The sequence below is a fragment of the Plectropomus leopardus genome, chromosome 4 (genome assembly GCF_008729295.1).
Source record: "Plectropomus leopardus isolate mb chromosome 4, YSFRI_Pleo_2.0, whole genome shotgun sequence".
Lineage (NCBI taxonomy): Eukaryota > Metazoa > Chordata > Actinopteri > Perciformes > Serranidae > Plectropomus > Plectropomus leopardus.
The window spans coordinates 32,474,700-32,489,108 of NC_056466.1; the positions used below are offsets into that span (position 1 = coordinate 32,474,700).

Sequence of the window (14,409 nt, forward strand, 5' to 3'; positions counted from 1 at the left end):
TAAAAGAAACTTAACTCATTTGCTCAGGTTGTAAAGGGTTAACGGTTGAAGCGTAGAACTGAAATCGATTTGGTCTCATGATTTGTGCGCTTTGAGGCATTATTATGAAATGATATTAAAATCGTTATAAATTTCTTCCCTCTGACGACCTACTGTGATCGGAGCCGTGTGCGTCCAGCTCCCAGCGGTCAGGTGGGGAGCAGCGGGGCAGGGAGCGGGTGGAGGTGGGGGGCGGAGCCACGGCACAGTTGCCCATTCCTAAAGCTTGAATCACCTCCTCTCCTCTCCATTCACATTCCAGCCGGGGACCGCTTCATTCAGGGAGTCGCCGCGTCGGACTGATTGGAAGAATTGTGGAAATCTGTGTATCGCAGCCAAATCAGATCATAACCATGGATTTACTGTCTCGCGCAACGCTCAGAGGACATTTGCAGCCGTCTTTATAGTTTTCTGTCCTGCTGGATGTGTCATGCGGGCTTCGTCCTAACAGGAGCGGAGCTGACTGTGGACAGCCTGCCGGGGCGCAGCACGGAGTTTGGGTTTATGCTGAGGCTGATCGCGAGCGAGACATTAAAACATGATATTAACACGTAAGTCCATTCTAAATTTGTTAATGTATTGGCAGATGATTAATGGTTTTCTATTTTTACGCAAAATGTGGACATGCAAAGCGGTTTCCTGTTTATCCAGGGGATGTATTGCTCAGTGGTGGAGATATATGTGCTCTTACTGTTGGCTGCTTTAAGTATTTAAGTCACGTATCGTCTGAATATATGTCGTTCAGGTAAAACACTCTTTACGCCATCTATAGGCGCAGCGGTGGGGGCTGTCAGATAAGAAATCTCCCCTTTTTACGCACAAAACTGCGCGTCTCCAGAGTCCTTACTCCTTTTCACAGCTCACTTCAAAAACTGATTTCTCTTTAAAGTGACTTTTTTTTCCAGATTACGCACTAGCTTTTAAGGGTTCCTAACTTTAAGAAAAGTCTTCCCCCCTCACACACACACATACACACGCACAGCCCGGAGCAGGCTCCAGCAGAGCAGCACACACTCGGACGGTTTGATCTGGATTAAATCAAACTGGGATCCGTGTGGGGAAACAGGGTCGCGAACTGGAATGTTCAGCCTAAGTCGTGTTTTGTGTCCAGAAAGATTATCAGGAGCTATTGTACCAGTCAGCGACACTTCTGCCATGTCGGTGCTTTTTTTTTTACAGTGTGTTTAAGTGGCTGTGCCTTTTGCCTGACGGCCGACTTTTTGGGGGGGGGGGGGGTTTGTGGCTGTTTAAAATCCCGTCTTCAGTCCTGCTGCTGCCAGGCTCAACTTGATTTGTGGGCTTTGGCCTCCTTTGTCTCAACTGTTTTAACTGTTTGTTCCAACACATGGCTCCTTATCAGCTACCTCAGGTCTGGAACAGATATGAGCACAGTGGGGTTCAGTTGGCCCATAAAAGCAAAGAGAACGTGCTCACAGGCACAGACTCCCAGCCATCATTGCATTACTTACAGTAAAGTGGAGAGTGTTTGACACTGACACCATACCTCCACACTAAGGCTGCTAATGACATCATATATTTCTTTTAACCCTTTGAAACCTGGATTGACATCAGATTTCTTGTGCTGCGTTCAGACACCTTTCACAAGGTGTTTGACTCTTTAAAACCTGAGCAAATTGGTGTCAATTCTTTTGAAAACATGGGGAATAATGACAATGACCAAGTTGAGAGAAATGTATCATAAATTGCAAGAAATTAGTAAAAGGTGATAAGAAAATTACTTAAAATTAGTTTTAAAAAAGATGGGACTATTGTTAGAAAATTTTCCCCAAAAGGAAAAGAATATCTATAAAAATCCATTACTAATTATAAGATTTTTTTAAATTTACAATTATCTTACCAAAAGAATGAATAAAATAAGCTTTACTCAGCACTTTTTAGCTTTATGCGTTTCTTTGTTGCTTATTTTCAGGTAATTTTCTTGTCTTTTCAAGTTGCTAGTTGCATCCTACCCATGTTTTTGAAAGAGATCAAACAAATTTGTTGAAAAAAGTTTCAAGAGGGTTAAAAGATCCTTTCATTGAGAATTGATGAAGATGTCATTTTTTTTAACCAGTTCCTTGTAATTTGGTAATCTTTTGCTGCCCTTATAACTAGGTACAAATTTGAACCACAATCTTTTTTGTACTCCCTCTTTGTCTTGCTTCATAATTCATTATTTCTTCCAGTCAGGGATTAGGGTAAGGGTTAGGGTTAGGGTTAGGGTTGGTGGTAGGTAGTGTGTGTTTGGAGAAGAGCAAGTGAAGGAAACACGCTTCACTGCATTCTTTGTGAAACAGGAAGTGAGCTGGGGCCTTATCTGAAGGACTTACATCCAGCTGGCACACGTATTCTTCATGTCCTGTGAGGAGACGCATATGTCCATTTATGCTGTTACCTTCCCTCTGCTGTCCGTGGATCTGTGTGTGAATGCTATCAAAGGGGGGTCTGCGGCAGGTAGGCTGTCACCTGGCTGTGGGAAGCTTATCAGAGGCTTTGAATGTGCCTGGTCACCTGATCCACAGCTCGGGCTCTCTGTGGGAGTATAAATCTGTCAGCGGGGAGGCCTGTGGGGTTAGCGCTGCAATGATCCATATGGGCCAGCTGTGTGTTTGCATGTGTCCACGCACCCCTGCCTGTTGCTGTAACTGGAATGGACCATTGGTAGTAAGCTCATTCTTCTTTTGTGTGTGTGTGTGTGTGTGTGTGTGTGTGTGTGTGTGTGTGTGTGTGTCAGCGGGGCATAGCTTAAGGCCGGCCAGATGGCGATATTCCTGGCAAGGTCTCACTTAGCCAACAGCCAGACCCTCTCAGCAAGCACCAGCTGTCTCGACCGTGGAATCAGAAAACACGATAGCCATCAGGAGGAAAATCTGTTATCGCCCATCTCTGCATTCCAGAAGAGCACTGGAGGGATTTCACATTGGTCAAAAAAAAGCTGTCATCTGCAGTTGTCCTGATGCCACAATATGGAGTCAAGCTGTTAAAGACATTGAAATAGTTTCATGAATCAATCAGAAACTTCTTTAAGTTCATGGACACTTCAAGAGTTTGTCCTTGTCCCTGTTGAGGTAAAGGACAAGCGCTGTCAGCATCCAGGCTCCTAGCTTTGCTCATTGTAGATTACCACTGAGCCGCAGAGTCTGGTCTGCTTTATCACATCACCTGCCTAGAGCCACTTCACATCTCCTTCAGAAAGGAGCCACGGTTGATAAGAAGCCTCTGCCCGCCATTTGGGTCATTTTACAGTTGGCACTTTGAGACCCGGCAATGATCGGGTAATTCCAGATAAGCCACCTCAGTTCTCAGCAGTTGTTAGCCAAGCATTCTTCTTAATTGACCAACTTCAAAGACACCAGCCCCGCTTGTGATAACTGCATTCAGACTCTTGACCTCCGGTGTGCCATGTATGCAGCAGAGCCTTTGAGGTGGGGAGCAGCATCCTTTGTTTGCGAGCTGCTAACAAACTCCCTCTGGAGCCGAGCCTTCAGGCTGGGCCGGGCCAGATCCCGCTGCCTCCTGCGATGGAGGGAAACTTTGGCCGGCAATTGTGAGAATTTCCTGCCACAGGAAAGGAGAGAAGAGAAGGGTCGAGCAGAGCTGAAATAAGCAGAGAGAGCAAGAGGAGACGAGGAGAAAGAAAGCAGAGAAAAGTGCATGGTGGATAATTTTAGAAGTGGATACCGCTGGGCAGTGAGTGAGGCTTAACCCTGACTGGCAGCTCACCAGTTCAGCTTTGGCCAAAGTCCAGGAGAGAAGCCACTTGTGATCCATATGAAATCTCTATTAGCATCGGCTTGGCTCTGATTAGTCATGTTATCTGCAGATAATCGCTCTCATCTTTCTTTCCCACTGAGAGGGAGTGTGTCTCACTGTGCTGTTTTTGCTTCTTCACATCAGCCTGAACTAATGTGTGGCCATCTTATTCATTCCAGCAGAGAGGATTTGTCTGCATTTCTGTCCACAGAGTTAAGTTTAAAATTTGTCTAAATGATCGGAGATCCAAACATTTTATTCCATGTAACTTGTTCTCATGAGGTCAGTTGGGTTTTAGCCAAATATCCATCTGTCTCTCTGTCCCCACCTGACGGACATGTTTCAGACATCCTGTGTGGCCCCTCAGTAGGACCAGAAGGTCTGCTCTGCACTCAGACTCATGTATGAAGCTATTCAGCTGTGTGCTTGTCTGTCTGTCTCCAAGCCAACCAGACCACAGCCAGAGGTGATGATCATATGAACAAACAGGACAAAGATTTGGTTTAGCAGAAGGTTACCTTTTGCAGTCCAGACAACACATGGTGCTGATACTTAATGTTGCTCCTAAATCTTTTAGCTTGAAGTCATAGCAGTCAAAATGACAAAAGCCTTGCAAAGTTTTTGCGGACTGCTGAATAACAACATTTATCTGCACCTGCTTTCATCCCTGACAGTTGATACCAGAGATGTGAACTCAAGTTTATTGACTTGGACTCGAGTCAGATATGTGAAGACTTGACAAATCAGAAGAGACTTGTGATTTAACTTGGGCTTTAACATCAATATCTTGTGACTTTACTTGAGCCTTTGAAATAAAATTACTCGATACCTTACCAAAGATGAAGAAGTGTAAATTCATTTCACTCAACTTCCTTAGTCAGCTATCATCAGTGCTATCCATTCCCTGTAAGCTGACACTTTATTCAGCCGTTCCATTTTGTTGGAGCCAATTCTGTCCAATCAAGTTGCAGGAGAGAACCATAGAGAACTAATGTTACATTACTTGCTGCCAGTTTTGAAAAAAATTAGACCAAAGATTATTTTGTTTGCGTACGAAAACAACACGTTGGTCACTGAAAAGTTAACTACTTGCGGTATGCAACACGTATATCCGAAATTATAGAAAGAGATGTCACAACTTCTGGCTCAATACGACATTTGGAGTTGCACAACTGTTACTCTGTGATTAAACAGCATTATATTTGGTTGAGACTCATTTGGAACTCAAAAATGAAAGTTTAGGACTTTGGAATTGATGTGAGACCTACCTGTCTTGACTTGGCACTTGCCTGTCTTGGCTTTGGAATTGAGTGCTAAGACTTTAAATTTACTGGTGACTTTGAAAACAATGACTTGGTCTCGCCTCTGGTTTTTGCTACATGAGAAAACAGTCTACAGATGCAGAAGAATGTGTCCTGAGTGTGCGGCTCCAGAAATGTGACTGCACATCAGGAAATGTGCGGGCAGCTGTGGCATAATTAGTTTGGAAGGACATGAGGTATTTTCAGTTCTGTGGTTCTGGCCTGAATCCTCTCACATTTGTAATCTGTTGTACTTCAGCCAGCTAGACACATGTAGACCAAATATCATCATTATCAAGGTTTCACTTTTCTATTTGGAGATAATGCAGCAATAAACATTTCTCACTGTGGTATGTGAGCCCTTTGCTGTGAGACATAGGCCTCCATATGTCCAGTGTTGGCTTTGTAGCTGTCTTTAGCCACGAGGACGTTTGGTGGGCGCACACAATCACCGGAGCCAGTGTTTGTCTTGGCTGCCTCCCCATCTATTATCTGGCCAGGAACAAACGAAGGCAGGGCCTTACAGCCGGGTGGTCGGCGGCCACTGCAGCGCCGCTTGGCTCTCTTCCTGTGGGGGAAGCAGGAAGAGGAAGTGAGGTCGTTCCCTGGCAAGGGCTAAGGAATCGGGTTGGACGGTGAGGGAAGACGAGAAATAAAATACACCCTCAAGTTATGGAAGCAAACAGAAATGTGACGGAGTTGGGCGGGGTGCTGTCGGGTGATTTTTATGAGCCTTGGATGTTCTTGTAAACCTTTTATGGCTTTGTTGATCCAACATTTTTTTTTCTTCAAATCTCAGATACATATGAGTGTATGTGTGTTTGGCTCTATTGTTAAATTGTTTGTGCCAGATGCCCCATGCCCCTGTCCACTTCCTGCGGTCAAACAAAAGATGGAAAAATATTCATGCTTCGCTCTGTGAATGAATGGAGCCACAAATATTCGGTTTTATCCATCAGCGTGGTGAATGCTGGTGTCATTATTTTGTTTCCAAAGCACACCAAGTTCACATTATGTCACTGTAAAGTAGATTTGACACACATTCTAGCCCAATGGGGTGTGTCACTGGATAGCTTTCCCTCCAAAGGCACTTAATGGATCCCATAGCCTTCTTTTGGGGGTTTTTTTGGGGGGGATTGAAAGCTAACCACGTGTTTGTATGTCTAATTTGCATCTCAATAGCTTTACTGTCTTTTGAGTGGTTTGTCTTTAAACATGAGGTCGGACCTTGCAAACACACACAGACTTGCATGCGCACACAATCACACAGATACACAAGCAAACGCAAGAATCTCCAGCTCCATGCTGTGCTCGCTTTTTCAAGAATGTGGGTATAATTACCCCTCGGTTTTTCCTCTGGGTTCACTACACTCCAAAAATACTCGGCTCAACACGCCCACACAGCCTCGGAGACAGCTCGCATCCACAAGGAGAAATAGAGCTCATTCGTCAAGTGAATCAGCGTTAGTCGTTGATGTGTTATTCGACACTCGGTGCATGCCGGTGTGGCAGCCGTTGCTTCAGGGGTGCTGGCCCCTGCAGTGGCAGAGGGGAGACCCTGTCTCGGTCGTGTCACACCTTGTTGTTAGAGGGTTTGTCTGCCGTCTAGGCTTGTTGTTGGTATGTAAATGCTGGTATATGGTGGAGCCCAGACCCTTTGCAGCAGTTTGACCTGTCTGCCTGACTTTATGGACTTTATGGTTACCTTTCATTTGTCCACATCCAGTCAGTTCCCACATTATTTATTACACCTTTGTCTTTGTATTATCTTTGTATTTCCCCACCAAAATAATGAAACCTCTTTAGTCTCTCTTCAGTCTTTTCTCCTTTTTTGCTCCTGTTTTTGAGCTCGAGCTAAAAACAATCCAACAATTCCATGGTGTAATTTATCCTGGAAATGAGGTGGAACTGCTGATATTTCCATGATAAAATAAATTACTCTGCATCTCCTTACTGGTGGTTACTATTAGCTCAGTCACGCTCAGCCAAACGTGGCAGCCCTACTTAAATTCTAAAGGGCATCACTCTAATGTCTAAATGCAAGGACTGTAGAAACTGAAATGGAATCTTTTTAAATATCCTCCCTGAACTTCTGAATACCACAATTCTCACATATCTTATTGCATCATAACATTTTGCATGCTAATATTATGTTGCTACATAGTAGCCAATCATTGAATTTTATACATTAATAATAAAAGTAATTTTATAGAAATAAGTAAGTAATGCAAATACAAATAAAACTGGGTAGACTTCTAGAATAAAAGAATACATTTATTTATCAGTCCAGTAGATTCATTTTGGTGAAAGGAAGATGACTGAAGTGAGATGGACAGACTGAAAACTTTACCTTATTAGATAAAACAGATGTTAACAAAGTTTTCCTTTGGGGACATAATATACACCTGAAAAAATGTTTAAAAAGATCATAACATATTGCAAAATGTTTAAAACTACAATAATATTTTACTGTGACTTACGTATCGTGATAATATTGTATTGTTATAATATCATACTGGGATAATATCGTAGCAGAATAATTTGTTATCGTGGGGCCTCTGGTGATTCCCACCCCTATAAAGTATTCAGCTTTCATGTTTTGCAATCATTCGATGTGCTGTCACTTTCATCTGTGGCTCACAAGTGTCTTTTCCTGCCTTTGTTCTACTGGTTTTGTTTACAGGTTTTTCTCAAGGTTGTGCTACATTTGTACTCACTGTCATTTCACTAAAGAGGACATTGTAAAGTCAGCTCCTTAAGGCTTCGGAGACATGTCTCTGTCTGTCCTCCTCTATACAAACTGCTGGCTGTGGGGGTGATGGAGCAGTTGAAGCTGGGGTTTGAGCAGCCATTTGGCATACGTCGACTAAAGGGTTTTCACAGATAATTGGGAGACATCACCATGGCTCCTCTATCACGGTGGACCTCGACAGTCAGTCAGTACTTAGCACAACAAGCCCAAATGTCACACCTTGTGTTTGAAGGAAGTGATTGAAGGGTTTGTTGGAGAAGCGTTGTGAACATGTTGGACTGTGATAATGGCATTGATGGACACTTGGGAGACATACCTCTGATATGTCTTTCTACTTGCACATTAATCAACAGAAGTTCCTGGAATTTTTCAGTGGCATCATGAAGGAACAGAAGCTGATATTATATGTTGTCCACAAAAAAAAGGCAAACCCAGAAACCAAACAAAAGCATTTTTTAAACATTAAAATATCACACAATGACATATGGGAAAAGGCTCCTCATGGAGGTTTTCTGTTGGAGATCTCTGTGTGAGCCAATAGCACTGTCTTACCTGGATAAGGAGCTTAAGTGGCACACACTTGGCGTGTGAGGGGGTTAACATAATTTGCACGAAGGATGCTTTGAGCTCGAGCTTTGGAAGCATGTGAGAGGAGAGTGACCGAGTGTGAGATAGCAATAAGGTCAAGGGGTTCACATTTGATAAGCTGCTAGCATGTCGGAGCGCTCAGTTCCACAGGTTTGTCTTACTTTGATACTGAGGGAGAGGATAACCTTTTAGTGATGAGAAAAAAAACTTAGTGTCAGTCGTTTCATTAATGTACTGGTTATATTTTTTGTCTCCTAAAATGCCTAACATGCCTTTGTTTTCTACCGTCTTTTCTCCTCTGCAGAGATCGAAGCCAAAGAAGCCTGTACCTGGCTCCGAGCAGCAGGGTTCCCACAGTACGCCCAGCTTTATGAAGGTAAGGCCCCGCCCACTCTCTCTTAACTGAAATCAGTCATGCAGATCTACCAATGTTAGGTGACTAAAAAGATATATTCTCTTTGATTTTGATTACATTGAGATTGAGGTGATGGTATGGATTTATCTTACCGCTGTGGAAAAGCGACACATCACTGCAGTTTGGCGGTCCTCTAATAGCAAATTATTTCGCTCCCTATTCCTCGTTTTCATACTCATAGAACTGAGGTTTTGTCCAGTGACTACAATAACTAATGGCAGAAGGTTACCAGTGAAAACACAGGGTGTTTATCGACTTCCGTATAAGAGATTGCGATGTTAATTATACATATCTGCTGTGTTATGTTGTGGCACCGAATGTGCTAGACCACAGGAGCAGCCTTAGTCTCCATCTTTGGCATCTGTGGCATGGAGTGTTTTTACTGTTGATAGGCTATTTACTAGTGATGTCTAATCAATCAGAGGGAAGGACTTTTAGTGAGGCTGCAGAGTTGTGACTACAGACATAGGGGCTGCATCAGAGCCAAAATAGGACACGTATGGATGAATTTATTATATTGGTCAAATTTTTTAAAAAAAAGAAGTGGTGATTCCCTAATCATCACACTATCACTTGACTGCAGCATTACAGTGATTCGGTTATCATCACAGCCACACATTTAGATCACATTAGAAGCTTTGTATTTTTTTAATGTAAGTCAGAGAAGTCAAAATTTGAGCACATTTTGAGCACCTTTTTGGTCATTTACATCAGATGACATTTAGCTCATATGGAAAACCACTGTGGCCTTTGTTGAGTGCACAAACACCAACATGCTCACCTGCTCCTGTGCATGCATCCATACAGCACACACCGCAGAACATTCCCGAGGAGTAAGGCCTGTGTTTTTTTTCCCTTAGCAGCAGAGCATGGCTGAGCTTATGCAGGAAAAGCCACACAAACCACAGCAGCATGCTATATTTCAAACGTTAACTATAGTGTAACCTATATAGTAACTCTTTGAGGACCAAAGTACTGTCTTACCTGAACACTAAACATCTTTTTTTACCCTCTAAAGTTACTCATACACTGACATGTGGTTGAAAAGTTTTAAATACATGCTCACATTCATCAAACATTCTTTACCCTCCATACAGCTACTGTAGCTATATTATGGCATGCAGCGGGCATACCAGTCGCACTTATGTAACTGCAGGACGATGACAGCAGAACCAAGCTGCCATTGTCCGCGGGCCATTGCTGGTTGCCACTTAACCGTGAAAGGTTTCCTATTTGAACGGGAAGCTCATTGTGCTTCTGCACAGGTGACTGTTTTTATACAACAGCAACTAGAAATCGCAATCAGTCACTGTGCAGGGTTCTAAACCCGCGCTGGTTTGTGGTAGGAATTTGTGCCGGTGCATGACACATTTTTCCTTCCCTTGTTTCCCTGGGACAGCCTCTATTGTCTGAGTTGTCAGGGCTATTGCCCCACTAAAGATAAGCCCAATGATAGACCTGATTCAGTAGGCTAAAGGTGCTGGCCTCCCTTGAGCTGAATTTTCTTATCATCATCACCCCCAGGGGCTTTCGAAGCAAGATTCCCAGTTTGGGTTCGGTCAACACATTCCAGAAAACATCTTAAAATTCTTCACTGTACCTGACTGCTGAAATATTCTTTATGATTTAACTGCCATTTGGGGTTCCTCTGGTCATGGAAAACCTGGAAAGTCATGGAATTTGCAAATAGCAATAGAAAAGTTTGGGAAAACTCAATATACACTGACAATTTTGGAAAAGTCATGGAATTTTGTCTCACAAACCTGTATTATAACGCATGATATGTTCAAGGACCATCAGAAATGTGAAATTCCAAAGATAATTTCTGTTTTTTAAGTTTCTGGCGATGATAAACTGTGCCTTTTTTTGTGGGATTTTTCAAGAAATAAAAAAACACCAAAAGTTTTTAAGAAAAAACATTGACACAATTTTTTCTTTAGAAATTGCCAATATTAAAAAAACCCCAAAAAAACGACATGTTTTTCTTAAAAGAATTTGTGGTAGAATTAATACAAAACACAGCCAATTGAAGCCAGAAAAACCCCATTAAAGCCAAAAAAGGAAACCTAAGTTTCCTCCCTGTTCTAAAAAAATATATGACATGCTTCCCCCTCTTTGCACTATCCCCTCACCTGTCATAAATAATGAACAGTCTGTAAGTTATAGATAAATTAAATTTTCAGTTTAATTCCTGTTCTGGTCTCGTCATATTTGAAATTAATCTACATTTTAAAAAGCTATTATATAGTAATCTAAAAAAGAAAAGATCAGGAGTATTGATGGTTGTTTCAGAGAATGTATGGTCTTGGAAATTTGCCTCAAAGTCACAGAAAAGTCATTTATTGGTAAAAGAAAAAAAAACATCATCGAAGCAATCCTGATAATGAGGTCGACTGTGGAGAAAGTAGGAGAAAAGGAAGTAGGAGCTCTGAGCAGTGTTGGAGTACCTATTGTCATTCTTCAATCAATCCCTGTGTGCTCCCCCCTGCCTGCTCGGGCTGAAAGCTGCAGCTGTGTTTGTTTGGTCGGCTAAGACGCTACTTCCTCTTTTAGCTTTTCATCAAGGCTGCATGGTCGGGTAAGGGGGAGGTGGGACGGAAGGCCCTGGTGGGTGTTTGAGCGGGTGGGTGTTTTTTAAAGCTAGGGGTTGTATCTTCATCCGAACCCTTTAATCCAATCACCGCTAGTGAGATGCCCTCACTGATTAGACCCTTTCTGTTTAGATGCCCAGTTTCCCATCGACATCTCTTCGGTCACCAGGGACCATGACTTCCTCGATCGGGACGCCATCGAGGCTCTCTGCAGGTGAGATCGCACAACATCTTTTTTTCTTTCTTTTTGATGTTACGTCCTATTCATCTTCTTCTATCTCTCATTTTCCTTCAAATGAAAGCATGAGGGCATGACTTCAAAAGGAGGCACGCTTTGGGAAGATGAAAGAGTGACAGGATAAGCACATTGGAGCCGTGCACTCTGCCTTTCCCTCTCTCCATTAACTTTCCTGTGTCCATATCTCACTCTCATTGTTGTCTTCTTTCTCTGATCGCCCTGGCAACCTCATATCTTACTCCTACCTTTCACTGCTGAATGCCACGGTCACGCAATGCTCTCAAAGACATGTGACACTTGGAAAAAATCTAAATCTAAAATCACACACTGGAGCAGAATGATGCAGCTGTCATTTGGTACTGTGTAAAAATGCAAAGGAGGCATAAAAAAGGGACTTCTGGGCGGCCCTATTCCGCGATCTCTGTGTAAAAAGGGCTACCATTTTATTCCATCTTTTCATATTGTAGAAGACATTTGACACTTGGGAATAAAACATTTCAAAGCTTTTAACATGATGTTTCAGCATTCGTGCCTGTGAAATGGGGCTTAATGGCAGTGAGTATCATTGGAAAGGACTGGGTTTGCATCCCAGTTGGCGCCCCTGTGATATTAATTAGCATATGAGGAGGAGGTTAATGACTCTTTAATGGAGTCGACTCCTTCATCAAATTCCGAGTCTCAGTAATAAACCACAGCAGGTGTCCCTCCATACATCTGGAAGCTATCATCTCAGTGTCTCCTCTCTTGGCAGCCTTTCACCCCCTCTCCCTCCCCACAGCCTAACTATTCTCCAGTTCCCATCCCTTCATCTCTCCATTGTTACATGATCTGCTCTAAGAGCTCTCCAGAGGGTGGACCCTCCCCACCACCACCTCCACCTCCACCCTCCTGCTCCCCTCCTCCAGGTGGCTGGGGGGATAAGCTTTCTGTCCCCTCCCCAATTTTTCGTCACCACTCCAGCAGATTTCATTCTCCCTCTCTGCCTCCCTGCTCATGTGGACATTATCCTTCAGCAGCTCATTAGCCAGCCCCAAACTCCCCCCTCTGTCTTTCTCTTCCTCTCCTCTGTTTTTCCTCCCATTTCATCCTTTCTTCCATCATACATCCTCTTGCTGATGAGAGGAAAAAAATCAGGCATTTGAAACCAATGTTCCATGTGTGTGTGTTTGCAGGAGACTGAACACCCTCAACAAGTGTGCTCTAATGAGACTGGAGATTTCACCGCAAAGAAAAAGAGTAAGTGCACACACATGCATGCATGCATGCACGCACGCACGCACGCACGCACGCACGCACACACACACACACACACACACACACACACACACACACACACATTAGCTCCATGCCTTTCTAAAAAGCCCCTCAACCACAATCACACTCCCTCACATCAGCCATCAGTTCAGTGTGTGCCACAGGGCAAAGCCGTGTTTTCTCTCATCTGCTTTAATGAGAAGGCACCTGTTGGGTTTATTTCTATATCAAGTGGACTGTGAGGACCCTAGGGGCAAGGAGGGTAGCTTTAATGTCGAAATGAAGGGGTTGCATTCAGCAGGACCTCCCCCTACTCAAGGCATGCTCCCCTTCTTTCTCAAATACTTCCTCATACTTCTGGCTCACCATAAAAGGACTGAGAGTACTGCTTTTGTGGCACTCTCACAGAACGAAGCCGCAAACAACTCTTGTCTACGAGTGTGCTTTTGCATGTTTTTGAGTGACTGCAATATGTCTTAAAGAGGTATTTCAGTGCTGGAAAGACAGCTTTTAAGTAAAACTGGGCTGTCTATGCCGTAAAAAGACGCAAATACTTTTGAGATTGTCGTTACATGACCAGAAAAAACAGAGAAAAGGAAGCTTTTGTTCAATAGGTAGAAAACCTACAACTACCAGAATGCACTGCGCCGCACCAGACCAATAAATACTTCCGCTGATGGGTGATGTAATGGGCACTGGACTGATCTCATATTATTAATTAAACAGTAAGCTAAAAAATGAAAACTTTTGAGGGGAGAAATATGCAACTCAGTAACAGAGTCTTGGTTTACATTTAATAAGCGCTGCTTAGTTTCACTGTTTTATCTCAGTTTTCTCTGTTTTCTCTGCTCAGGAAGGAGTATGGATCCCACTTCCTGTTCTCATACATACTATTACATCTCAACAGGGCACTGAAACATGTTTCTATGTTTCGAAGAATATTACTTGTTTTGCATCAATTTGGGTCATCCGGTGGTGTTTTGCCATGCAAGGAGGAGGGATGTCCATGCACTGGTCAGAGAAGTTTATCACCGTTCATTTTCACATACTGCCCACATTGTTTTGATACAAAGCTGGTTGTTAATCAGCAAAGTATCCCCTAAGTAGCTTTTAAGATAAATTGAACTCGCTTAAACACCACAATCTTAGATTACACTTTCAAGGAAGCAGGCGTCCTGGAAGAAAAGAGGATAATTCTGTAAATATCGCAGATTTAAGTCATGCATGTTTCAAACAGTCTAAACTGACTGTCGCTTTGTGACAAGAATTGTTCCTTTTAACACAAATCGACCTTAATTCCCAAACGGCCTGAAGTGCTACACAGAAACATCCTTGTTCTGTGTGTGGTGGTATTCATTAGGATGACCCTCTCTGTGTCACCTTTCATTTCAGGAGTCAACAAGACTAGAGGAGTCAAAGAGGTTATTTGCCATCTTTGTGGGATGACAACCCCCCTCAGACAGCTTAGGAATGCATTG

The 14,409-nt window shown here is 43.1% G+C and overlaps 1 protein-coding gene across 2 annotated transcripts in view; it reads left to right on the plus strand.

Annotated features, from left to right (window-relative positions):
• Window positions 1–14,409, plus strand: part of dlc1 (DLC1 Rho GTPase activating protein) — a 113,640-nt gene that overhangs the window by 79,307 nt on the left and 19,924 nt on the right. Inside the window, exons 1-4 of one of the 2 annotated variants that reach the window (XM_042484898.1) lie at window positions 307–590; window positions 8,738–8,809; window positions 11,572–11,653; window positions 12,850–12,913. In XM_042484898.1, coding sequence (XP_042340832.1) covers window positions 578–590; window positions 8,738–8,809; window positions 11,572–11,653; window positions 12,850–12,913 — 231 coding nt within the window. In that variant the 5' untranslated portion in view covers window positions 307–577. Of the gene's footprint in view, window positions 1–306; window positions 591–8,737; window positions 8,810–11,571; window positions 11,654–12,849; window positions 12,914–14,409 lie in introns of those variants that run through there. The other variant, XM_042484897.1, reaches the window with a different exon arrangement.